The 26,636-nt window shown below is 44.5% G+C and overlaps 1 protein-coding gene across 2 annotated transcripts in view; it reads left to right on the top strand.

Moving 5' to 3' along the window:
- Positions 1-26,636, top strand: part of SMCHD1 (structural maintenance of chromosomes flexible hinge domain containing 1) — a 266,367-nt gene that overhangs the window by 100,685 nt on the left and 139,046 nt on the right. For both annotated transcript variants that reach the window (XM_073679119.1, XM_073679120.1), the window contains exons 15-22: positions 3,420-3,526; positions 3,687-3,769; positions 6,975-7,088; positions 8,491-8,568; positions 20,858-20,977; positions 23,162-23,303; positions 25,112-25,208; positions 25,368-25,440. In XM_073679119.1, coding sequence (XP_073535220.1) covers positions 3,420-3,526; positions 3,687-3,769; positions 6,975-7,088; positions 8,491-8,568; positions 20,858-20,977; positions 23,162-23,303; positions 25,112-25,208; positions 25,368-25,440 — 814 coding nt within the window. The remainder of the gene's footprint in view (positions 1-3,419; positions 3,527-3,686; positions 3,770-6,974; positions 7,089-8,490; positions 8,569-20,857; positions 20,978-23,161; positions 23,304-25,111; positions 25,209-25,367; positions 25,441-26,636) is intronic.

The raw sequence follows: 26,636 nt of genomic DNA, 5'->3' as shown, positions 1-26,636 counted from the left end.
GCCACACTACTAAAGTCCCACATTTCGCGACTGCTTCCCCTTGAAATGTTGCCTTTTAGGGTCGTGGAGACGGAAGCTTTCCAACCTGATGGCGGCGGCCGTCCCTCAGCACTCAATCCTCAGCTGCCACAATTTCTCCTGGTGTGCTGTCCCCTCATCACACAAGCACGTGTCCCACAACGTTAGCCGTGCCCTCAACAATGCAGTTACTAGGAAAGTCCACCTAACCACGGACACGTGGACAAGTGCTTGCGGGCAGGGATGGTACATCTCGCTGACTGCACACTGGGTTAACATAGTGGAAGCCGGGGCCCAGTCGGTCCTTGGGACAGAACACATCCTCCCGACGTCGAGGATTGCAAGCCCTAGGTCAATCAGGGTTGCCCCCACAGTCTACAGCTCCTGGACCTCAGCCTCCTCCTCTTCTTCAGCCTCCATCTTTGAAATGACCATCAGTCACAAGCTGCAAGCATTGCCTCAGCCAAGCAGCAACAGGCTGTGCTGAATCTAATATGCTTAGGTGACAAACCACACAATGCTGAAGAGTTGTGGACACAGCTCTAAAAGAGCAGGCAGATCTGTGGCTGACACCGCTGTACCTACAGCCAGGCTTGGTCCTGTCTGACAATGACCGTAACCTGGTGGCGGCTCTGAGGCGAGCTCACACTTGAACGATGCCTGGCCCATGTGCTTAACCTCGTGGTTCAGCGGTTTCTCAAAACCTACCCGGAGCTGCCGATTTTGCTTGTCAAAGTACGCCGCCTGTGTGCCCATTTTAGAAAGTCAGCTACAGCTTCTGCCGCCCTTGCTGAGCTTCAGCAGCGTTCGCAGCTTCCGGCTCACCGACTGGTGTGATGTCCCCACGCGTTGGAACTCTACACTGCAGATGTTGGGAAGGATTTGTGAGCAGACGAGGGCAGTTGTTGAGTACCAGCAGCAACAAGGCCGTCCGGTATTCAGTTCAGATTCCACACATAAGACTTCAGGAGTGGACATGGATGTCAGACATATGTACCATCCTCCAAAACTTTGAAGACTCCACCAAGATGGGGAGCGGCGCCACAATTAGCATCACCATCCCGCTTCTTTGTCTTCTGAAGCGCTCTCTGCTCACAATCAAAGAGGATGCATTGCAGGCGGCGCACGATGTGATGGAGCAAGGAACCGTACATGGTGATTACACACAGCCCAGCCTCATCTCATCCCAATGTGGATTGGGTGACAATGAGGAGGAAGAACAGGAGCTAGTTACATGCGCTATAGACAGTACTACCTGCACAAATGTCATACCGTCTGTTCAGCGTGGATGGCCTTAGGACAGGGAGGAGGAGGAGGAGAACATGGTCAGTCGTCCTCTTGTTGAGGACACGGAAGTCTTGTCTGTCAGTAGTCTGACACGCATGACTGATTTTGTTAAGCTGCCTTTCCCGTGACCCTCGCGTTCTGAAAATTTTGGGTGACAGTCATTACTGGTTGTTGACACTTCTAGACCCTCGCTACAAGGAGAACTTTATATCTCTTATTCCTGAGGCGGACAGGTCTACAAAAATGGGGCAGTACCAGAAGGCCCTTTTTGCGGAACTATTAAAAAAAATTCCCATGTGAAAACACTGGCGGCAGAGGTCACAGTTCGTTGGACATCCAAGGAGTTCAGGCGAGAGAGACACAACTCCAATCCAGCAGAGGCAAGGGAGCACTGTCAAAGTTCTGGGAGAGTTTTCTCAGCCCCTTCCATCGCACAGGCCCTGAGGCGTGGGGTACTCTCACAAGGAGTGAAAAGTTTGGGAAGATGCTGAGGGAGTACCTTGCCGACCGTGCCAACGTCCTCCGTGATTCCTCTGTGCCTTAGAATTATTGGGTATCCTAGCTGGACACATGAGATGAACTGGCTCTCTACGCCTTGGGAGTCCTGGCCTGCCCTGCCGCTAGCGTTTTATCAGACCGGGTTTTTAGTGCCGCTGGTGGAATTGTAACTGATAAGCGCATCCACCTGTCAACTGAAAATGCTGACAGGCTGACTCTTATAAAAATGAACAAGGGCTGGATTGGGCCAGACTTCTCAACACCACCGAATGATAGCACCGTAACATAAACTAAATCCAGTGTCTTTTTTTGGGAGGTGTATTCCCATGCACCTTTTCACACCCACACATGGGTATAAGCTTCCTGATTCCTTCTGGCTGTTTGCTCTTGTCCTCCTCCTTCTCCTCATCCTCCACCACCATATCACCAGGGTGACCGTGGTCTGGGATGCAACACCCACATAATTTTTTTTAAAGGGTGTTTATGATGCCCGTAAAAAAAAAATGTTTATACATTATGTTCATGTATACCCCTCAGGGGTAAACGTTTGTCAGCCCATTCACTTAGTGCATGGGCATTACGAGTGTAGGAGACCCGCTCCTTTCTAATGGGAACATTTTTTTATGAGGCCGCCCTCCTCGTCTTTTCCAAGGTGCATTGGAGTGCTTCCCAATTTTTGGCAGCCCTTGCATTCACTGCATAGGCAAACAGTATGGCAGACCCACTTCCTAATAATGGGTACATTGTTTTCAGGAGGCCCTCCTCTTAAGTCTCTTCAAAGGGGTATTGGGGTGCGTCCAAGTTTTGGGCAGACCTGCCACTCACTGCATACGCAATAACAGTATAGGAGACCCACTGTTTAGTAATGGGAACAACAAAGCATAGCCGGCTTTTGGTCTATTTAAAAAAGCGAGGGCCGAGAGCTGGCCCTTTAAGAATAGTGAAGGCTGCCTGATGGCCCTATAAAAATAGGCTTTGTGACTTTCAGAGTCCCTTCTTCATAAATAAAACAGGATGTGTCTGATGATGTCTCACACACCACATGGCCAGATAAGGTTGAAAAATTTAAAATGACATTTCCCGGTGAATGCATTTGTCACGGTTGAAAGCAATGCAAAAGTGCAAAAAAAGCATCAAAAACGCTACGTGTGAACATAGCCCAAGGTGTGGAGGAGTATTTTTGTTTTTGGTTATTTATTTTGCCTTATATACAAGTCATTACCTTGGAAAGGGTGTTCCTTAACATATTTGCCAGGAAAATCCATTTTGGTTTCATTTTTGTATGTTTTATTGTGAGTGACTTAATATCTCTGACAACTTTGTTGACAGCAGTGACCTGGCGTCTTCTCCAAGCTGTTCCAATGTAATTTGAGCACTGTTCCCATCAGTTTGGGCAATTTTTAGGCCCTCTGCAGACCGCCGGGGGGAGCTGCCTGAAAAATGCTCGAGTTTCCCATAGACTACTTACATTGGGCTCGTTGCTCGGGTCGAGCACCCGAGCATTCCAATTTGCTCGACCCGAGCATCGAGCACCCAAGCGTTTTAGTGCTCGCCCATCACTATCTAGCACATGATACTATTTCTTTCTGTTTTTTGTTTTGTTTTGTTTTTTTCAGGAACCGAAAGAACTATATGATGAGATGAAAAGTGTACCCATTTGCAAACTTGATCGTAATGCAAAACTATCATCTATAAATAAATACATTGAAGATGAAATGTCAAAGTAGGTGTTTGTATGTTTGTGAGATATATATTTAAGTGGGTTTCAGTTCAGAGTTTTTGTGTTTTCCTTCACCTTCAGGGACAAGAGAGATCTAATTTTTTTAAATTTAATTTCTCTTATATAGACATCAGCTCTAAAACTTTGTTTTTCTTTTTCCAAGGTTCCCAGACTCATTGGCTGTGTCATGGCCTGATGGGGATGGTTTGGTAGAGAATGATGTCAAATCTGCAGGAGATCCTATAGGTAAAATTGCTCAAGTTTCTGTTGCGAAATATCGAAACGGTTGGATTGGCTTTGTACATATATCATCCAAGCTGACCACTTAATTCAGTAGTTCCCTACTGGGTGGTTTGTGGCTATCTCCTTGCTCAGCGCATTAGAACTAGCTATTGCAGATAGCCATGAGCAGGACAAAGTGGAGGAGGACCACCCATGAAAAGGTTAAAGAGATTGTCCAGCTGTGAGGATTCTTCAGACTAAAGTTTTCACGATTTCTTTTATATGGGCTCTTATAAAGAAGGTCCAAAGCAATGTAATGCTGCTGGAATAGCGTAAAATAAAAATTGCTGCTGTGCACTATGTGTCTTTATTATGTTTCAAAGGTGGGAGGTATGTACAAGCCTTTGAGGCTGTTGAATTCTCTATATATTGCAGACATCTGTATACCTCAGCCTCATTCAGACATCAGGTTATTGAAGCCGCTTACGTGCAATGTTTTTACAGCAATGAGTACAAATCCCCTAATGAAGTGATTTTCAAAGCCTCATAATGTTACATGCTGGACAAAATTTATTAAAGAAAAAAAAAAAGTTTAGTTACTCTTTAAAGTGAATCTGACTGCTGAGACGTGCTACCCAATCCATGTATCGGACACTGGCTGCATGATCTCAGCCAGATATGTTTGACTCTGAAAATCTGCGGCATTTCAGAGAAAACCATGCTTGAGAAGCCTCCAGGAAACAAGCTGTACGGCAGACTAGTTGGGCAAGCGGATACCAGTTGGCTTCTCCCATCCAGCTGGTCTGGATTAACAGGTCTCTGCCTATGTGAGCATATTAACTTGTGGTTCTTCTGATGAAGATGTTAGTGTACTTCGAAGCACAATGAGAGTAAAACCGCAATACCCGTATCACATTCTCAAGTTTATGCTGGACATATTTATTTAATGAGACGCAAGCAGCGCAGCATATCCGCTTCTCTACACATTTTCATTGCATCATTGTATCTGGCATCCTGCGGCACAGCAGATAATGCCCTATTTTGCGCTCTCTTATCCTTTCAGCTTATACCCTACTTGCGTGTATAGGCAGAGACCTGTCACTTCAGGGCAGTTAGCGGGGAGAAGCTTCCGGGAACCCACCTGCTTTTAAAGTATGTTTTTGTTTTTTTTTGTCAAACATACTTGTCTGAGTTCATACAGCCTGTGTCTGATTCTTACTGCCCATGGATCGGTCTGCATGTATCAGCTGTCAGGTTCACTTTAAGTAATATGCCTTGGATATAGAATATCTATGATAGGGATACCAAAGTTTCAAAAAAAGTGGGACCTAGTATAAATAAGTTAATGTCTTATTTGCTAGAAATGCTTTTACCAATGGACCTGTTAACATCACAATTTCGGAAAAGGTCAGAACTGTAAATTAGACTATGAAGTCTGATCAACTTTTTCTTCTTCACAAGTACGTAATTACAAATAAGTTCTGATGTTCAAAATTTTGATGTTAAAACTATTTAATGGGGTTCTCAAAGAATGTAATGAAATGTCCCCGTCATTAATTGAAATGACAGCCGGTCCTAGTCACATGTCAGGACCTGCTGCAGTCTGGAGAAACACTTCTTCCTAGACCTGTAAGTACACATTCTGGAGCTGCTGTAGAAGTGCTGTGACAGAAGGAAAAAATCTTCTACTTGGCTGGCTGCGAACAGAGGACTAATGCCTCATTCAGAGTTTCATCAGTGATAATCATCAGTTTGGTCTGTTTCATTCGTTTTTTTCCACTGATAAGAAAATAAAGCAAAGTATCTCCACCTTCTCCTATCTACCTGTCAGTAAAAAAAAAATGGGCAGCACATGGATGATATCCGAAAGCCGTCAGATTTTTTCACTGACTCATAGACTTGCATGCCAATTTTGATCCAATACTCAGATCAATATCGGACATGTCTCTGTGATTTTGCATGGACCACTTGGTTCGAGGCAAAAAATCTGATCATCCCCTTAGGCTGCGTGCCCACGAAGCATTTTCCAAGCGTTTATGCTGCAGAATTTGCGCAGCGTAAACGCTTGGGAAACGCTTGGTAATCCGTCCCCCATGGTCCCCAATGACAAGCCGCAATGTCAATGCCCATGCTGGGGATTTTTCCGCTGGATTTATGCAGCGCTCAAAAATCCGCAGCATGTCCATTAATTTTGTGGACACGCAGCGTAATCGCCGCCATTGACTTGCATTGGACCGCGTGACATCCGCATCACTACATCTGTACATGCGGATATTACACGGTTCAATGTGCGGATGGTACCCAGGCCTGGAGGAGAGGAGACTCTCCTCCAGACCTGGGTACCATAGAAACTGTAAAAAAAGAATTTAAAATAAAAAATAAAGGTTATACTCACCTTCCGATGTCCTCCCGGTGTTTTCTCCCCTTAATCTCGTCTGCTGTATGGATCGTGGTGTTGTGAAGGACCTGCCATGACGTCGTTGAGTCATGTGATCTGTCACATGACTCAATGACATAACCGCAGGTCCTTCACACCACTGCGAGCAGTGAAAGAGACCGGACGCAGCAGAGAAAACACTGGGAGGACATCGGAAGGTAAGTATAATCTTTTTTTTTTTTTTTTTTTTACCATTCTTATTCCTTTTTTTTTTTTTTAACTAACTTGATCACACTACTATAAATCCATGCCGGTTGCATGGATTTATATAGTGTTAACAAGTTGTCAAGCACTTTCCAAGTGATGCTAAAATCGCTTGGAAAAGCGCTTGATAACCCGCATGCAGAAATGCATGTGAAGAACGCTTGACAAACGCTTCTACCTGGCGGGACAAACGCATGTAAAATCCGCATGCGTTTTTCCTGCCAGGGAGATGCGGAAAAAATATGCAGCATTTCTGCATCGTGGGCACATAGCCTTTGTCTGTCAGAGGTACGAGTGCTATCTGTGAAAAAAAATAGTTCTTGATAAACTGACTTGTGAGACTTGTGAATGAGGACTAAGGCTGGAGAAAAAGACAGCTAAGGAATATATTTATTTTTTTCTCTAATTTCATAGCCCTTCTCCTCAGGTTGTCATTTGCATTACGTGACCGGGCCATTTTATTACTTTCTTAAAGAACTCCTTTAAAGATAAATAAAATGTGTGTACACTAGAATGTATGAATGTAGAATAGCTGATTATTCTACAGCTTAAATATGTTTTATTATTTTTGTTCTTTAATGCTTTCAGGAGCTTTACGTATTGAAATTCTGAACAAGAAAGGAGAAGCAATTCAGAAACTTCCAGGCACAAGTCACACAGCTGCGAAGAAACTTTTGGTGGAATTAAAAGTTTTGTTGAATTGTAAATAATTTTAGTATGAAATTTATTTCTAATCTCTTATCTGTTATTTCAATAGCATATTTGATTTTAATCTGTATACTGGTTATTTGATACCATTTTTAATTTATAGCTGTAATATCTTTATCACTAGAGGTATTATTGAATAAGACTATAATTCGGGAGTGTCCAAAAATGTACTGACTAACAAGTGAGACATCTGTGAGCGAGGACCAGTTATGACAATGGTCCAAGCACCAGGGCTGTGGAGTCAGTAAGCCAAACCTCCGACTCCTCAATTTCCATGCCTCCGACTCCACGACTGCCTCATACATGGCTCATGTTAAAGTGATAAATTTACTATAGCACAGATTCATCTCAGCTAAAAGTCTAGACCCTTAGATCAGGAATAGGACAGACATTTATAGGACATTTCATACCTTTCCCAATTCTTATGAAAAAATATTCCCCACAAACTGCATTTAACTACTGAACCCAATTTATTATATATTTTAGGAGTCTGAGTTGGTCCATTTTATGCAGACTCCAACTCCACCAAAATGGGCTCCGACTCCGATTCCACAGCCTTGCCAAGCACCCAACATATTATTGATCCCTAAATACTCTTTCACACTCAGTCAACCTTATAATAGGACTGTGATTTCGACCTATAGTAAAAAGGAACAAGGCAGAGGTGGCCAGAATCTGTAGATAAAATACTATTATAGGGTAGGGGCAACAATCAAAAACTATTGATTTAGAGTTTATGAAATGGTCCTTTCACAGAAACTTTTAAATATTGAATTTAAGTTGCACAAAGTTTGAAACTCCTTCTTTGAGTAAATATCCAACTTGTCAAACTGTCTCGGTCTTTATGGTTACCTCGGAAGGAAGGTATTAGACTTTATTTCAATTACACTATGCCACATTTTAAAGCAGTCAGTTGCTTCCTCAGAAAATAGAGCATTTTCCTGAAGGTTAATTCTGTTTCTTTGACAAGCAGCACACATTTTTAATGCAAAATGAAAATGTGAATAGCTTTAAACTCTGCTGTAATTCCTATATTTTTAGCCACTTTAAGGCTGCTTTGACACACTGCTTTGCAATGCAAGTTAGAGGTATGCAAAACATTTATAACCCATAGGCTTGCTTGATCAAAAATAACCATAAATCTCTTTATATATTTTTTTTAAATCTGATACCACTTTATGGAATAAATGGCACAGTGGATTATTCCATCCCATATAACAGAAATCAGGTATACCAGGCCTACAAAGGCAGAAAGGACACTCTTAAGGGCTGTTTTTAACTCATCTGAGGAATCTGCCTATCAATATCCTTTCCAGCACATAAATGGCAAATGGATCAGTTAATATAAATCTCTAGATAATTGCTACTAATTATTTGTTTTTCATGTTTATTAAAGCATCTGATGGCGATAAAGAAATAATTTCTCATATAAGTCAGCATGGAGGAAAATGGCCATACTGGTTTAAGAAAATGGGTAAGTTATTTATCATGAGTATCTATTACAGTGATCTTTTCTGTACATTTTAGCGATCAGAACAATTTTTGTTCAAATGCATTGACATATTTAACATTTTTAAAATAGATTTGTAATTCTGATAGACCCTTGCCATAGGAAACTGATTCGCAGACGTTTGCATTGTTTGAGGTGTATGTTTAAAACACGTTCCAATAAAATGATACACATTACCCTACATTTTGCTTTTATGTACATGGGTTTCCTGAGCCAGTTATAGAAAGTGTGACTTTGCAAAATTATGTGTATACACACTCTTCAACATTGATATTGCATCGGCAAGAAGGAAAAGTTGTGGAGTTATGAAGATCACAGGATCGATAGACATGTCAATAATATGCAAATGGTGAAAAAGTGGAAACAAAATTTTTTAACCAACTTGATTCATTCAGTATGGAGTATGAGCGCCACTTGCAGAAATCCCCAAACATACACACCTTGGCTGCTATCATTGAGGTTATTAATGGTTGTTTGAAGAATGTTCTGCCACATTGAATACACTTTTGCACAAAATCACTCAGATCTGCTCCTGGCAGCTGCCTATGCACTAGCAGACCAATGACATCCCAGATGTGCTCAATGGGAGACAATTGTGGAGATGCTGCTGGGCTTGGTAGCACGTTTCAACCATGCAAGCTGCTCACGGTATCAGGAGTAACCTATGGCCTGGTGTTTTGTGGAAGAATGGCTCCTGGGACACTTTGATGAAATGGCCGTACCACTGGTTCAATGATTAGCACACCTGGAATGAAGATTGGAGGTATGTGGCTACCATACAGTATGCCACCTCACATCCTAATCCCGGAAGTAGGAACTGTGTGACGTTCCCTCATGAAGACTTCTTCGTGGTGTTGCCAACGTGGTTTTCCAGATGTAGACCAGAGGCTGGAATGTAGGTCTATCCTCTTAAGCCATGAGTTCCGCTTTTGTCTTGGATGCAATGATAGCCAAAGATTGGTGTAACGACTGCGTGGGCAACACGTTGAAGAGGCCTTCACAAGGGAACGTTCAGTCTCTCCATTACCAACAATTATCCCACTTTATGTGCTATCCTGAGACACTCCTGTAGTTAATAATTTTACTAGACAATGTTGCAGGTACTGACACTGACACCACAAAGGCTCCTTGTACTGTAGGGGAGCAATGAGTCATATATGTGATCATTTATTATAATTCAATCTAGCACTCTGCAACGCCCACCACCATCTCCTCTATTCTTTGTCACCTGATAAAGGGGTTGTCCAGCTTAGTGATGAAAGTCTGTGTGACTGCAGACTATTGAATCCTCACAGCTTGCGCACTGCACGCTGTCAGGGTTCTTTGGTGCCGGTGGTGTGAGAATCCCATGCATTAATATCTGTATACACTTCTGCTTCCTCCCCTGCCCAGGAGATGTGGTATGATCAGACCATGTTCCTGTACGGTCAGACACAGCCATTACATAGTACACAGCAGGGGCACATATATAAGATTATCTCAGCACAGGAACATTTTATTTAAACACATCCAATTGTGGAACTTATTTCTTTATCGCTTCATTGGGGGACACAGGACCATGGGTGTATGCTGTTGTCACTAGGAGGTTGACACTAGGCAAAAAGGAAAAAAGCTCCTCCTCCGCAGTATACACCCGCCTACAGGCATCAAGCTCACCAGTTTAAGCTTAGTGTCTGTAGGAGGTAGACCTGGATCTTCTCAGATCCAACCCTGTTGTGTGTTATTAACATTTCTTCTTTGTTTTTCAGATACTGCTCTTCAGGCTAACAGGGCACATTGCGTCCCCTGTTAACCCACTAGCGACCGAGAGAGCAATGTGGCTACCCCCACATTGCCCACTTTCGGACCCGCTGAGCAGGACCTATCCCCTGTCACCTTAGGGTGTCTCAGGGTGATTCTCGGTGGCCAGTCCTTGCCCATTCCCCACCCCAGCCCCCTCCTCGGAGCGGCCTGGGAGGGAGACGGTGGTCACTACGGTGACCTTCCCCCACATTCTGGGGTCGACACCGTCTCCTGCACTGTCCAGGACCGGTCAGTGCGGGAAGGAGGAAAGAGCCAGGATCTCCCCCCTATCCACGGAGGACCTCCTGTGTACGTCCTCAGAGGGAAAGAGCAAGAAGTCATCGGGAAAGGTACCTGCTCCCTCAGCCCTCTCATCTACGCTTGCCTACTGCAGCGCTTAGCCACGCCCCCTCTCCTCAGACATCAGATAGACGGACGAGGACCTCATACTTAATGGCGTTCCCCAGCATGGCGTCCCCCATAGATCTACCCCCCCCCCCCTTTTCTCTCTCCTCTTTTGCGCGGCAATTCTGCCCGCGCTTTCTCTCGGGGGGCAGGTTCGGGTGGGCGTTTCTCTTTCGGGAGGGTACACGCCCCTCCCGGAAAACGGCCAATCACGACTGTGGAGCGTTATGACGCTTTCGTCACGCCCACTTCTATCCTGTAGGCCTATCAGCGGCCAGGTTCTTAAGCCCGCCCCTCATCCCCTCTGCCTATCGGAGCTTTGGCTCCCCTAGCTCGCTCAGGGAAACAGTCTCCGCCCCTCTACGCTGCTCTCGCGCTGGCTCCGGCAGCAGCATCTTGTCTGACTGCCTCCTCACTGCAGCCCTACTCCTGTCTCCGCGGCTCCGGACTTTTTGAAGGGGGATATTGGACCGTGCACACCCCAGACCGGGTAGGACCTACTCTGGCACCACACAGGCTCCCTCCTCTGCAGTATTTCTGGTTAGGCACATATGCCCAAACCCAGGGAGTTTTCTGTTCGTCCCACTCACACAGTCACATATTACGCCTGTGCTCTTTGCAGTACTAAGTGGCCAGCGGGTCTGACAACGGCTTTCTGCTCGTCCTGCAAGCCTCCCACCATGCTGGCACCCCAGGACCCCCCTGCCGCCTAGGACGAGGTAACTCCCCCTCCTCCAGAGTGGGCTGTTGCTATGTCCCAGTCTCTCTCTGACCTCACCAAGGTATCTCAATCTCTGGTGCAGCGCCTAGAACGTTTGCCCATGCTATCCACGGCCACCAGTGCTCCGAACGTTCCAACGGACGATTCGCAGGCACCCCTGCCCCCTCCTTCTAAGGGCCGACCGAGGGCACGTTCTCAGAAACGGACTCACACAAGCTCATCCTCCAGCTCTCCAGACTCCAAATTGCTCCCGGCCTCTCACACCTATTCCCAAGAGGTCGCTCCGGGATCTGACACTGAATCAGATTCTGACTCTGGATCCGACACGGACCAATATTCTAAAGTCCAGGACATGGTTAACAGCATTATATCGGCCGTCAATCACACTCTGCATGTTAAAGAGGACGAGAGTCCCTCTCAGACCTACTCCGTTTCCTTCAAGAGAATTAAGCGCCCAGCACGCATCTTCTCTAACCATTCAGAATTTGATGGTATCTTTCAAAAACAATGGGAGCATCCAGAGAAACGCTTCACTGGAAATAAGCAGTTAGACATGCTATACCCATTTAACCACGACCTCGTCAGCAGATGGACGGAGTCCCCTTCTGTAGATCCTCCTGTCTCTCGTCTTTCGGCTAAGACGGTACTGTCCCTCCCACATGGTTCTTCCCTCAGGGACACTACAGACAGACAGGTTGAGGCCTTGGCTAAGTCAGCCTTCGAGGCTGCTGGCACCTCCTTTTGTCCTTCCTTCGCCTCAACTTGGGTTTCAAAGGCAGTCTCCGCATTGGCCAAACAGCTTAGGCTGGGCATCCTTTCCGGGGCTTCCCCAGACGATCTGGCTGACCTAGCGGATCAGATTGCCCACGCAGGGAAATATCTCCTCACGGCATCCCTCGACGCCGCTACCTGTTCAGCACGCGTCTCCAGCAATATCATCGCTATACGTAGGATTCTTTGGCTGAAGGCTTGGAACGCCGACCCGGCTTCCAAGAAGTCACTAACAAATCTCCCTTTTCAGGGCTCCAGACTGTTTGGGTCTAAACTAGACCAGATCATCTCTGATGCCACTGGGGGCAAGAGCACTTCCCTTCCTCAGCCGAGACCTAATCGCCCTTTTCCTAGAAAACGTTACCTTCAGTTCCGGTCCTTTCGTCGGTTCTCTCAACCAGGACCCTCCTCTCAACAGGACCGTACCCCAGCACAGCAAGACAAACGTAAGCCTACCTTTAGGCCCACTCCCAGCTGGCGCGCAAAGAGTCGCTCTTCCAAGTCCTCTGGATCCCGATCTCGATCCAACAGGTTTTCCTCAGCATGACATGTCACTCCCACCTGGGATTTCTCCCAGGGTGGGCGGCCGTCTTCTTCTGTTCCGAGACCCCTGGGTATCGGCAATAGAGGATGCCTGGGTCAAGGAGGTAGTGACCTCAGGCTACAAAATAGAGTTCAACACCATGCCAAGAACACGATTCCTCAGGTCCCGCCACCCGCATTCATCTCTACTTTCCGGTTTCCTTCAGGCCATTGCCTCCCTTCTGCATTCAGGAGTTATAGTTCCAGTTCCCCTTCAAGAAAGGTGTTCTGGTTTCTACTCAAATCTTTTCGTCGTTCCAAAAAAGGACAGCTCACTACGTCCGATCCTAGACCTCAAACAACTAAACCGACATGTACGCGTACGGCACTTCAGAATGGAGTCCCTCAGGTCGGTAATCGCCTCGATGGAGGCCGGGGAATACCTAAGTTCAGTGGATATTCAAGATGCGTATCTTCACATCCCAATTTACGCACCACATCAGAAGTTCCTTCGTTTTGCCTTCCAGAACGCACATTACCAATTCACTTCTCTCCCCTTCGGGCTTGCCTCCGCCCCGAGGGTTTTCACAAAGGTAATGGCGACGGTCATGGCCATTCTATGAGCCAGGGGGATTGTAATTATCCCCTACCTCGACGACGTAATGATCAAGGGTCCCACGTTCAGGGACTGTCTCCACAGTCTCCAGATCACCCTGGACACGCTTTCTCGGTTAGGCTGGTTGATCAACACAGACCAATCCTCCCTGGTCCCATCTCGGCGCTTAACCTTTCTAGGGATGCAGTTCGACACGACCCATGCCCGGGTCCTTCTCCCAAGGGAGAAGATAGACTCTATCCGTCGGGGAATTCACCTTCTCTCCGACCCGAGTCCACGCCGCCTTCGCCTGTGCATGAGTGTCTTGGGAAAAATGGTGGCAGCCATGGAAGCAGTCCCGTTTGCCCAGTTCCATACCCGGCCTCTTCAACTGGCCCTTCTGTCGGCATGGGACAAGAACCCGTCGTCTCTAGATCGACGCATCAGGTTACCGACTCATGTCAGAACGTCACTAATATGGTGGACTCGTCCTTCTTCCTTCAGACCCGGGAGGTCATTCCTGCCGCTTCGCTGGCAGGTAGTCACAACCGATGCCAGCCTCATCGGTTGGGGGGCAGTCTTCCTCCACCACACAGTGCTGGGCTGTTGGAGTCTCCACGAAGCCTCCCTGCCGATCAATATATTGGAGATGAGGGCAATTTACCTGGCGTTGCGTCACTGGCAGGACATTCTTGCCGGACTCCCAGTCCGCGTACAATCGGACAACGCCACGGCGGTGGCGTACATAAACCATAAGGGAGGAACACGCAGCAAATCCGTCTTCAAAGAGGTGGCAAGAGTGCTAGTTTTGGCCGAGAACACTGTTCCGGCAATCTCAGCAGTGTACATTCCGGGGGTCGACAATTGGGCGGCCGACTTCCTCAGTCGGCAGGGCCTTGCCTCAGGAGAATGGTCTCTCCATCCCGAGGTGTTCCAACAGATATGCTTACGATGGGGCACGTTGGACGTCGACCTCATGGCGTCTCGGTTAAACCACAAGGTCCCATCCTTCGTAGCCCGGTCCCGCGATCCCCTTGCGATCGCTCAAGACGCGCTAGTCAACTCATGGTCTCAGTTCCAGCTCCCTTATCTTTTTCCCCCTCTACCATTGATCCCTCGGGTCGTCAAAATGATCAAGACAGAGGGAATACCGGTAATTCTAATAGCCCCGGATTGGCCAAGACGCGTCTGGTACACAGATCTGGTAAACCTGCTCGTCGACTCCCCCTGGAGAATGCCGGACCGTCCGGACCTCCTCTCTCAGGGACCTATTCTTCACCAGAGTTCTCGGTCTCTGAATTTAATGGCATGGCTATTGAGGCCGCAGTGTTAAGGAAAGCTGGTTTTGCGGACAACGTTATCCAGACCCTAATTAGTGCCAGGAAACCTGCAACCTCGCGCATATACCACAGAACCTGGAGAGCTTTCTTTCTTCACTGTGAAAAGGATCAGCTAGCTCCCATGTCCTTTTCGCTACCGGTCATTTTGGCCTTCCTTCAGTCTGGCCTGGAAGCGGGACTCAATCTAAGCACTCTCAAAGGCCAAGTTTCGGCCTTGTCCATTCTATACCAGCGAAACTTGGCTCTCCGTCCTCAGGTCAAGACGTTTCTGCAAGGGGTGGCTCACCTAGCGCCGCCTTATCGCCCCCCGGTGGTTCCATGGGACCTTAATATGGTCCTGAGCGTCCTTCAACAGCCCCCATTTGAACCCATTCAGGACATCTCAGCCTCTCTCCTCTCCTGGAAAGTGGCTTTTCTGGTGGCTATTACCTCTATTAGGAGGGTTGCAGAACTCGCAGCCCTCTCTTGTCGGTCTCCTTTTCTGGTATTCCATCAAGACAAGGTAGTCCTCAGGCCGGTACCTTCCTTTTTGCCAAAAGTAGTCTCCTCTTTCCACATCAATGAGGACATTGTTTTGCCTTCCTTCTGTCCGGCCCCAGTGCACCCTCTGGAGAAGTCCCTGCACAAACTGGATCTGGTCAGAGCTCTGCGTGTGTACCTTTCTAGAACGGCTCCCCCTCGGCGTTCGGACGCCCTGTTTGTCGTTCCTGAGGGGCGTCGCAAGGGTCTCCCTGCTTCCAAGTCAACAATCGCCCGTTGGATACGTTCTACCATTTTGGAAGCATATCGCGTCTCGGACAAATCTCCCCCTCCGGGGGTAAGGGCTCACTCCACCCGGGCGGTGGGGGCCTCTTGGGCTGTTCGCCATCAGGCTTCAGCTTCTCAGATCTGTAAGACCGCAACTTGGTCTTCACTCCACACCTTTTCAAGGTTTTACAAGGTCCACACTTATTCCTCGGCTGATGCCAGTCTTGGACGGAAGGTTCTGCAGGCAGCAGTTGCCGGCGGTCAGACATAGTCTGTGGTTACCTTTTTTCTGTTCTCCCACCCTAGGGACTGCTTTAGGACGTCCCATGGTCCTGTGTCCCCCAATGAAGCGATAAAGAAAGAGGGATTTTTGGTACTCGCCGTAAAATCTCTTTCTTGGAGCTTTCATTGGGGAACACAGCACCCTCCCTGATTTTGGGCATAGCTCCAGTGGGCCCTGTCGGGCATCTAATATAGTTTCGCGGTTGTGCCACGTTGGGCATTGCATAGTTAATTGTTTAAGTTCCTCCTACTGCTGTAGCCACTAACTGGTGAGCTTGATGCCTGTAGGCGGGTGTATACTGCGGAGGAGGAGCTTTTTTCCTTTTTGCCTAGTGTCAACCTCCTAGTGACAACAGCATACACCCATGGTCCTGTGTCCCCCAATGAAGGCTCCAAGAAAGAGATTTTACGGTGATTACCAAAAATCCCTCTTTTTATTCCAAGATCTATTGATTAAAACGTACAACTCCTTTAAATAATCAAATACAGCACTTCTAATTAATGATCCTTTGCAATCAGAGATCTGTGAATGCATTTATAATGTCAACCTCTCAAATAGCAGTTTGATAAATTGGCCTTAATAACTTAAGTGAACAGTTTGCGCCAGAATACTGGTGTAAAACTGATGTAAATGTTGCAAAGTTTATGACACTTGCCATTTTTAAAAATTGGGCAGAGCTTAGAGGGGTGTAGCCTATTGCAGCTCAAAAAAATCAGAAAAATTTACACAACTGTGATGTAAATTATTCCAGAAATGTGCCTCAGTCAACATTTCTGACTTTTAGCATAAGGCAGCTGAAAGATGCACCAAATTCATTAAAGGAGTTTTTCCAGTCTAAGAATAAAAGTCTGGAGTCCTTCTGTGACTGCAGACTGCCAAGTCATGACCGTGCGATGCGCACACCGTCATGAGTCTCCTGTATTCCCGTTCGTGACCATGGGTATGAAATTTGCATACTCAGTATCACAAGCCTAAGGGCCTGTGCACACGTTGCTGATTTGTTGTGTTTTTTTCTGTACACGGTCTCCTGATGCCAGCAAAGTGAATGAATATCCTGAAGTCTCATGCACACATTGCTTATTTGTGACTTGCAGATGTAAATCTGCAGCATGTCAATTTTTTCAGAGTTTTTGCTGCAGATTTCACCCATACTAATGAGTGGATAAATTTGCAAGAAAAAAGGCATGCAAAAAGTCACCTATTTTACACTGCGTTTTTCCTGCCATTCAGAAACTGCAGCAATTTCTGCATCAAATATGTAACTTGTGTACAAACCCTTTAAGTCTTATCTAGGCTTCTCTCAATAGAAAATAATTGAGAAAACCTGGATGATACTTGTTGGTATGTGTCCACACCTATGCGAATCGCCCATGTGACGGTCTACCTGCATGGTGAATACAGGGAAATCTTGCTTGTGTGTGCATTCCACACTGTCACAAGTCGGCAGTCAGACTTTTCTTCTTAAGCCAGAGAAACCCTTTAAGAGGCATATTATAGCAGACTTTGCATCAAGATTGACATATAAAATGCCAGTCTTGATTAATCTGCCCCATAAAAGTTTGTCAAAACTATGAATTAACACATGTGGAATTATATACTTAACAAAAAAGTGTGAAACAACTGAAAATATGTCTTATAGTCTAGGTTCTTCAAAGTAGCCACCTTTTGCTTTGATGACTGCTTTGCACACTCTTGGCATTCTCTTTATGAGCTTCAAGAGGTAGTCACCGGAAATGGTTTTCACTTCACAGGTGTGCCCTGTCAGGTTTAATAAGTGGGATTTCTTGCCTTATAAATGGGGTTGGGACCATCAGTTGTGTTGTGCAGAAGTCTGGTGGATACACAGCTGATAGTCCTACTGAATAGACTGTTAATACAAATTCTATGGCAAGAAAAAAGCAGCTAAGTAAAGAAAAACGAGTGGCCATCATTACTTTAAGAAATGAAGGTCAGTCAGTGCGAAAAATTGGGAAAACTTTGAAAGTGTCCCCAAGTGCAGTTGCAAAAACCATCAAGCGCTACAAAGAAACTGGCTCACAGGAGGACCGCCCCAGGAAAGGAAGACCAAGAGTCACCTCTGCTTCTGAGGATAAGTTTATCCGAGTCACCAGCCTCAGAAATCACAGGTTAACAGCAGCTCAGATTAGAGATCAGGTCAATGCCACACAAAGTTCTAGCAGCAGACACATCTCTTCAGCAACTGTTAAGAGGAGACTTTGTGCAGCAGGTCTTCATGGTAAAATAGCTGCTAGGAAACCACTGCTAAGGACAGGCAACAAGCAGAAGAGACTTGTTTGGGCTTACGAACACAAGGAATGGACATTAGACCAGTGGAAATCTGTGCTTTGGTCTGATTAGTCCAAATTTGAGATCTTTGGTTCCAACCACCGTGTCTTTGTGCGACGCAGAAAAGGTGAACAGATGGACTCTACATGCCTGGTTCCCACCGTGAAGCATGGAGGAGGAGGTGTGATGGTGTGGGGGTGCTTTGCTGGTGACACTGTTGGGGATTTATTCAAAATTGAAGGCATACTGAACCAGCATGGCTACCACAGCATCTTGCAGCGGCATGCTATTCCATCCGATTTGCGTTTAGTTGGACCATCATTTATTTTCCAACAGGACAATGACCCCAAACACACCTTCAGGGCTATTTGACCAAGAACGAGAGTGATGGGGTACTACGCCAGATGACCTGCATCCACAGTCACCAGACCTGAACCCAATCGAGATGGTTTGGGGTGAGTTGGACCGCAGAGTGAAGGCAAAAGGGCCAACAAGTGCTAAGCATCTCTGGGAACTCCTTCAAGATTGTTGGAAGACCGTTTCCAGTGACTTGAAGCTCATCAAGAGAATGCCAAGAGTGTGCAAAGCAGTCATCAAAGCGAAAGGTGGCTACTTTGAAGAACCTAGAATATAAGACATATTTTCAGTTGTTTCACACTTTTTTGTTAAGTATATAATCCCACATGTGTTAATTCATAGTTTTGACAAACTTTTATGGGGCAGATTCATAGTTGTGATGCCTTCAGTGTGAATGTACAATTTTCATTGTCATGAAAATACAGAAAAATCTTTAAATGAGAAGGTGTGTCCAAACTTTTGGTCTGTACTATATATATATATATATATATATATATATATATATATATATATATATATATATATATATATATATATATACAGTACAGACCAAAAGTTTGGACACACCTTCTCATTTAAAGATTTTTCTGTATTTTCATAACTATGAAAATTGTACATTCACATTGAAGGCATCAAAACTATGAATTAACACATGTGGAATTATATACTTAACAAAAAAGTGTGAAACAACTGAAAATATGTCTTATATTCTAGGTTCTTCAAAGTAGCCACCTTTTGCTTTGATGACTGCTTTGCACACTCTTGGCATTCTCTTGATGAGCTTCAAGAGGTAGTCACCGGAAATGGTTTTCCAACAATCATGAAGGAGTTCCCAGAGATGCTTAGCACTTGTTGGCCCTTTTGACTTCACTCTGCCGTCCAGCTCACCCCAAACCATCTCGATTGGCTTCAGGTCTGGTGACTGTGGAGGCCAGGTCATCTGGCGTAGCACCTCATCACTCTCCTCCTTGGTCAAATAGCCCTTACACAGCCTGGAGGTGTGTTTGAGGTCATTGTCCTGTTGAAAAATAAATGATGATCCAACTAAACGTAAACCGGATTTAATAGCATGCCGCTGCAAGATGCTGTGGTAGCCATGCTGGTTCAGTATGCCTTCAATTTTGAATAAATCCCCAACAGTGTCACCAGCAAAGCACCCCCACGCCATCACACCTCCTTCTCCATGCTTCATGGTGGGAGCCAGGCATGTAGAGTCCATCCGTTCACCTTTTCTGCGTCGCACAAAGACACGGTGGTTGGAACCAAAGATCTCAAATTTGGACTCATCAGACCAAAGCACAGATTTCCACTGGTCTATTGTCCATTCCTTGTGTTCTTTAGCCCAAACAAGTCTCTTCTGCTTGTTGCCTGTCCTTAGCAGTGGTTTCCTAGCAGCTATTTTACCATGAAGGCCTGCTGCACAAAGTCTCCTCTTAACAGTTGTTGTAGAGATGTGTCTGCTACTAGAACTCTGTGTGGCATTGACCTGGTCTCTAATCTGAGCTGCTGCTAACCTGCGATTTCTGAGGCTTGTGACTCAGATAAACTTATCCTCAGAAGCAAAGGTGACTCTTTGTCTTCCTTTCCTGGGGCGGTCCTCATGTGAGCCAATTTCTTTGTAGCGCTTGATGGTTTGTGCAACTGCACTTGGGAACACTTTCAAAGTTTTCCCAATTTTTCGCACTGACTGACCTTCATTTCTTAAAGTAATGATGGCCACTCGTTTTTCTTTACTTAGCTGCTTTTTTCTTGCCATAATACAAATTCTACCAGTCTATTCAGTAGGACTATCAGCTGTGTATCCACCTAACTTCTGCACAACACAACTGATGGTCCCAACCCCATTTATAAGGCAAGAAATCCCACTTATTAAACCTGACAGGGCACACCTGTGAAGTGAAAACCATTTCTGGTGACTACCTCTTGAAGCTCATCAAGAGAATGCCAAGAGTGTGCAAAGCAGTCATCAAAGCAAAAGGTGGCTACTTTGAAGAACCTAGAATATAAGACATATTTTCAGTTGTTTCACACTTTTTTGTTAAGTATATAATTCCACATGTGTTAATTCATAGTTTTGATGCCTTCAGTGTGAATGTACAATTTTCATAGTCAAGAAAATATAGAAAATCTTTAAATGAGAAGGTGTGTCCAAACTTTTGGTCTGTACTGTGTGTGTATATATATATATATATATATATATATATATATATATATATATATATATATATATATATATATATATATATATATATATATATATATATATATATATATATATATATATATATATATATATAATAGTGTGTGTGTATGTATATGTATATAATATCTATCAAGGGAAGTACTAGCAGAGTGAAGTTGCCTGAATCATATTGCATTGGAAGTGAAAGAAGCCTTTGCTGTGTAAATTTAACGTATCTTCTTCCGATTTTTATTTATTTTAGAGAACATTACAAAGCTTGGTGATTATACACTGAAACTTCAAGTCGTGTTAAACGAAAGTAATGCTGATAAATATGGGGAAAAAGCCTTGCCATGTAAAAAAATTATGTTTAAAATTGTGGGTAAGCATCTGCGACTTTTACCAAATCATCTGGTTATTGTATCCATTCTTTCTTTAAAAAAATGTTTGAAGTTGGGCTTCTGCTTCCGGCTATTATCAGATTTTTGGGGCTATTTGGGCACTTTTTTCTAACAAAATTTTGGAGGAAAGTGGGAGGTGCGTCTTACAGTTCTGTACCTTATAGTCCGGATGTGGGGTGGGAGGGAGTGGCAGCGGCAGAGGGGCGGGTCACAGGAGGCAGGAGCCAGCTGCAGCTAACACATGTGCCCGCTGTTAAAGAAAATGAATATTCACTGTTCCCTACGCCCATAATCCCTCCCACCACTATGCACTGAAGCCAAGAGGTGGGCGGGACTATGGGAGTGGAGAACAATGAATATTCATGCTGTGATTGCCCATCTGCTGCTGGAGTCGGCGGTTGCTGCTAACAGTGTGATAGCTATTAAAGAGAATGAATATTCACTGCTCCACGCTCCCATAGAATATAAAAATATTCATCATTATAGTGCAAATGAATTCCTTCCTCCACAATACCCTCCACGCACAGTATGTGCCTCCAACACAATATTTATTTTGCTCACTTATATAGTGCCATTAATTCCATTAATTAGTTTTACAGACATGATCATCGCTGTTCCCATTGGGGCTCACAATCTACATTCCCTATCAGTATGTCTTTGGAGTGTGGGAGGAAACCGGAGAACCCGGAGGAAACCCACACAAACATGGGAAGAGTATACAAAATCCTTGCAGATGTTGTTCTTGGTGGGATTTGAACCCAGGACTCCAGCACTGCAAAGCAATAGTGCTGAGCCACTGTGATGCCCAATATTATGCACCCATAGTGCCCTCCTCACTTCATCACCTCTCAGTTCCCCTACACACATTATCAGGCCCTCACAAACTATTATCGTCCCATCATCCCTCCCACACACTAGCACCCACACAGTCCTCTCACACAGTTTAATGGCACTCACACAGCCCTCCCACACAGTATAGTGGTCCCCACACAGCATGATACCCTCAGACACATATACTTTATGATGGACCTCATAGCCTCACACACAGTTTAATCACCATCACAGTCTCCTTACATGGCTTCCAAAGTTCATCACACTATATTATGTCCTCACACCCCACTACACAAAGTACGATTGCCCATCAATAAAATATGAAAAAGAAAACTACTCACCTGCACTGGTCTCTTCAGTTTGTGTTCTGAAGCTCTACGCAGCAGTTGCCGTGTAGTGACATCGTTGCACCAGTTGTGCTGGGACTCGGAACTCAGTCACACAGAATGAATGATGGGACAAGGATCTGACAACAACGGGCCCCCCTTCTCATGGACACCATAGCGGCCACTTGGTCTGCCGCTATTTTCTGTACTCAACTGGATTGGAGCAAGTTCTAGTTGTTGCAGTTACCTACAGATGCTGGCTGTGTATCACATCTGGCATCTACTGCGTATGGAGCTGGCACAGCTGAGCGAGCTTCTTGCAGCCCTTCGCGACCTATGATGAATATGTATGCATTAATGGAATGTTTTTATAATTGGAAGTACACTCTATTTGCTACTAAGAATCAAATAAGCAAATTTAAACAGAATGCAACTGTGTCCATCACTCTTTACATTCTGTGAGCTCTTTTGACATGTCTGTTTCAATTGTCCCCATAATTGAAACATTTCAGGGCATCTTTATTGTACATTTACCCTGTTATTCCTACTAGGATTTTATAAATCGTCAACTGGCTATTTCCACTCCATGGTTGTGTTCTACACTGTCCAATTATTGCTGACAGAAGCTGGCTGACACAAATGGAATGTTAAGGCTGGTTTCACGTGTCAATGAATTACTGTCAGTGCTCTTATTGGAAGGCCCAGTTCGACCACTCATTCTCCTAAGGGGCAATTGGATCATGTCAGTATACCCAGCCATCAGGCCGGGTATTCCAATCCATGCACAGGCCGTGTTTCATAGGCATAAGAAACCAGAATATCTTGCATTTGTCAATTGATTAATACATTTCTAGGAGAAATATTAGAGGAATGGCACAATACCGAAAAAAATCTCCATTATTGTTGCAATCATACTGAGTATTAACAAGTCCTCTTTAACATAGACTTGACCTTGTAAGTTATTTTGTTCTGTTTTCCTAATATTATACTTTATTTCTTCTTTTATAGAGGGCAGACCATTCAAATTTTTTGTTTCACCTCTGGACCAAGTTCGTATTGGAATACCATTCAATATACCATTAAATGTGCAAGATGAATTTGGTCATTCTACATTCCTTTCAGCAGACACTCTGCCGATTTTGGAGGGGAGGTATTAATTCAGACATCTGAACTTAATTCCATGTTGTAATACTAGCCAATAAGAACAGCATTACCTCATTGTTAAAGTGGTGAGGGTGCCTTCTATCAGATCCCCCCAAGCCAACGTTATTCCCATATTTAGTGTATAGATGTAAGGTTGGTTTCACTCTGTGCATTTTGTTGACAGAATGCCTCACTTTTTGCATCGTTTTTCTACCGATTCTGGCTGTAATTTCATTGAGAAATATCAAAAGCATTATATACAGTGTAGCTTTTTTGCATGCAACGTTTATAAGCACTATAAAACAAAGTGTAAAGGAAGCCTAGGATATATAAACACAGCCGCATTTCTGATCTTCGTAGCAGAAAATTGGTTACTTTATACAATAGCAGCACTGTGTATAGGACTGTGAGATAAGGACTGTGAGTTAACCCCTTCCTGATGCATGACATACAGTTACGTCATATGCCAAGCCCGCATTTTTACCGGCAGATGGCTGTGATATTCAGCCATCATCTGCCTCTAACAGCTGCAAGTGGAGTGGTACTCCGCCGATGGCTGTTAAATGCCGCTGTCAATCTTTGACAGCGGTATTTAATGTGCTTCGGCAGGGGGTGCACGTCATTCTATGTGCCAATCAACGCGCCTGTGACGTGATTGTGGGGCGTCGATGGGTTACCCGAACAGCCAGGGGTCTGCTCAAGACATCCGTACCTGTCATGACAGTACTTCTGTGAAAGCCAGTCTGTAGCTGGTGTTCATAGGAGACTGTGATTTTTGCCGTACTTAGCAGTAGTGTAGTATTACTGTGTATAGCACAAGCGACCAGATGATCGCAAGTTAAAAAAGATTTTAAAAATATGAAGAAGAAAAATCATATGTTCAAATCCTTGGTCATAGGTCTGAGTGCTATCTTGTTATACTATGTACAAATGTGCTGCCACCATCTGGATGAAGGCCACAGCTACCCACTACTAGTAGCATTTAGGGGATACTTTTTCCATTAAAGGAAACCTGTCCCGTGAAAATGGAGACCAATATACAGGCATCTTGTTATAGAGCAGGAGGAGATGAGCAGAATGAGATATAGTTTTGTGAGAAAATATCAATTCAATAATACAAGGTTACAGTGTTGAACGAGTATGCTTCATTAACTCTTTCGGCGAGCACGCTTGGGTGCTCGCCGAGTATTTTGGCACGCTCTGCTTTTTTTTCTGTCGCTGCGGCTGCAAGTGTCACTTCTGTTAGACAGCTGTGACACATGCAGAGATTTCCTGTTCGACAAACAATCTCTGCATGTGTCATAGCTGTCTAACAACCATGACACTTGCAGCGACAGTAAAAAAAAAAAAAAATGCTGAGCACGCCAAATTACTCGGCGAGCACCCTAGCGTGCTCACTCAAAGAGTTAATGAAACATAGTCTCTCAACACTGATGATTATCAAATATATTATTAATTTAATCCTCTGCTCTTTCTGGAATCTTCGGTCCAGTGGGCAGTCCCATCAGTGATTGACAGCTGTTTTTGTAGACCCATTTGTACAATGAAGGCTGTCAGTCTCTGATGGGACCACCCACTGGACTAAAGAGCCTAGAAAGATTATACTGAATATTTTCTCACAAAACCTTATATTAGTCTACTCTGCTCCCCCTGCGCTACAAGAAGATGACTGCAGATTGGACTGCATTTTCACTATGACAGGTTCCCTTTAAGATACAGCATGCCTTGATTTTTATGTTTATTTTGGAAGAGTCTATATTTACTGAAGATAGATTACTTTTACGTAACACAATTATTTTATTTTGTTGCATCTAGTGGTCTTACAATCGAATATAAAGAGCTCAGCACAATGCCACCATTATTGATTAAGGGAGTGATTATTAAAGGACAAGTTAAGAGCTGCCAGGGCAAGGTAACTAGAACCTTCTTACTAATTGGTGACAGTGCCATAGTCACATTTTCTTATCTGAATGTGATTGTACTAATATATACTGTATAATATAAATTCATTGAAAGTCATTTGCAGATCAGATATCTCACTTTTTTATATATTTTGTGTTTGCCTCAACAGAATTGTACATTGAAGGTTACTTTGCCTGGATTAAAAGAAGACAGTCAGACTACAAAGCTAAAGTTATTTCCTGGTGTGTATGTGTCTGAATGCTTTTCTCCTCTTGATCTGCTTCTACAAAATGTTTAGGCGAGCATCCACCATAGGTGCCCCTTATTTCTTAAATTACTTCCTTAATGTATGAGAGCAATTCTGATCACAGGGACCGGTTTATTCTCTTGTGGCAGACTACTGCTATAGCGGTCAGAAATGTATAAATTCAGGTAATTGTTCCAAAGTGCTGCTGTTAGAGACGGTCAGAGGACTCCTCCATACACATTAGATGGTTTACTCATTCTTCGGAAATCAGCAGCTTAAAAAGACAATGCCCAATTATTGGGTGACTGTACCCATTTCAAAGCAGGATATTCTCCAGGTCTTTGCTCATCAAACTTGTTGTCTACCTTTGCATTCTTTCTCCACCAGCATGTAGTGGCCACAAATCCATGAGTGATTATTATTAGCATTTTATTTCAAACATATAAATGTAAAGAAGAGATTGAGTGTCGATCGAGTATGTATCATTAACCCTTTCCGCTCCGGTGCTCCCGAGTATTTTGGCGTGCTTGACATTTCTTTTAATGACACCGCACCTGCAAGTGTCACGGCTGTTAGATAGCTGTGACACATGCAAAGACTGCCTGCCTGACACTGGCAAAATACTCGGCGAGCACCGAAGCGTGCTCGCCCGAAAAGGGTTAATGATACATACTCGTTCAACACTAGTTCTTATGCGTGGTGAAATATAATCTGACAATGTGGATGAAAACTATATACTATCCAGTAGAAAAATCTCTACCCATGCCCCGATGAAAGCCACACCTATTATGCACATGTGAGATGTAATCATCTTAACTAGATGGTTTGTATGGGCAAAAGGGTCAGTTATCCAGGTTGGAGAAACCTCAGATTAATGTGAAAAGGGTATTAAGAAGGTAGTGAGCAAGATTGAATAAATAAAAAAGGCTATATGCTAGGTTTGATTCATTTAACATGCCAGTTGTAAAAATCTAAATTAAAAAAATGTTCACACCACTACCCACCTCCACCCCCTCAAAGAAAATAATGAAGTATGCCATCCCAGAGACCAACGCTGGTATTGGAATATTGTGCTCAGTTTCATGATATAGGTACGATCATAAATAAATATTTACCAATGCTATACCATGATGCGGTTTTTGAGTCATTGCAAGCTGGTGGAGTAAACATAGTGGCAAGGAAGGCTTCCTC

The sequence above is a fragment of the Phyllobates terribilis genome, unplaced genomic scaffold (genome assembly GCF_046119375.1).
Source record: "Phyllobates terribilis strain yellow unplaced genomic scaffold, ASM4611937v1 Scaffold_4__5_contigs__length_816908805, whole genome shotgun sequence".
Taxonomy (NCBI): domain Eukaryota; kingdom Metazoa; phylum Chordata; class Amphibia; order Anura; family Dendrobatidae; genus Phyllobates; species Phyllobates terribilis.
The sequence above is the reverse complement of the archived record's forward strand: the minus strand, read 5'-3'. Positions and strand labels throughout refer to the sequence as shown.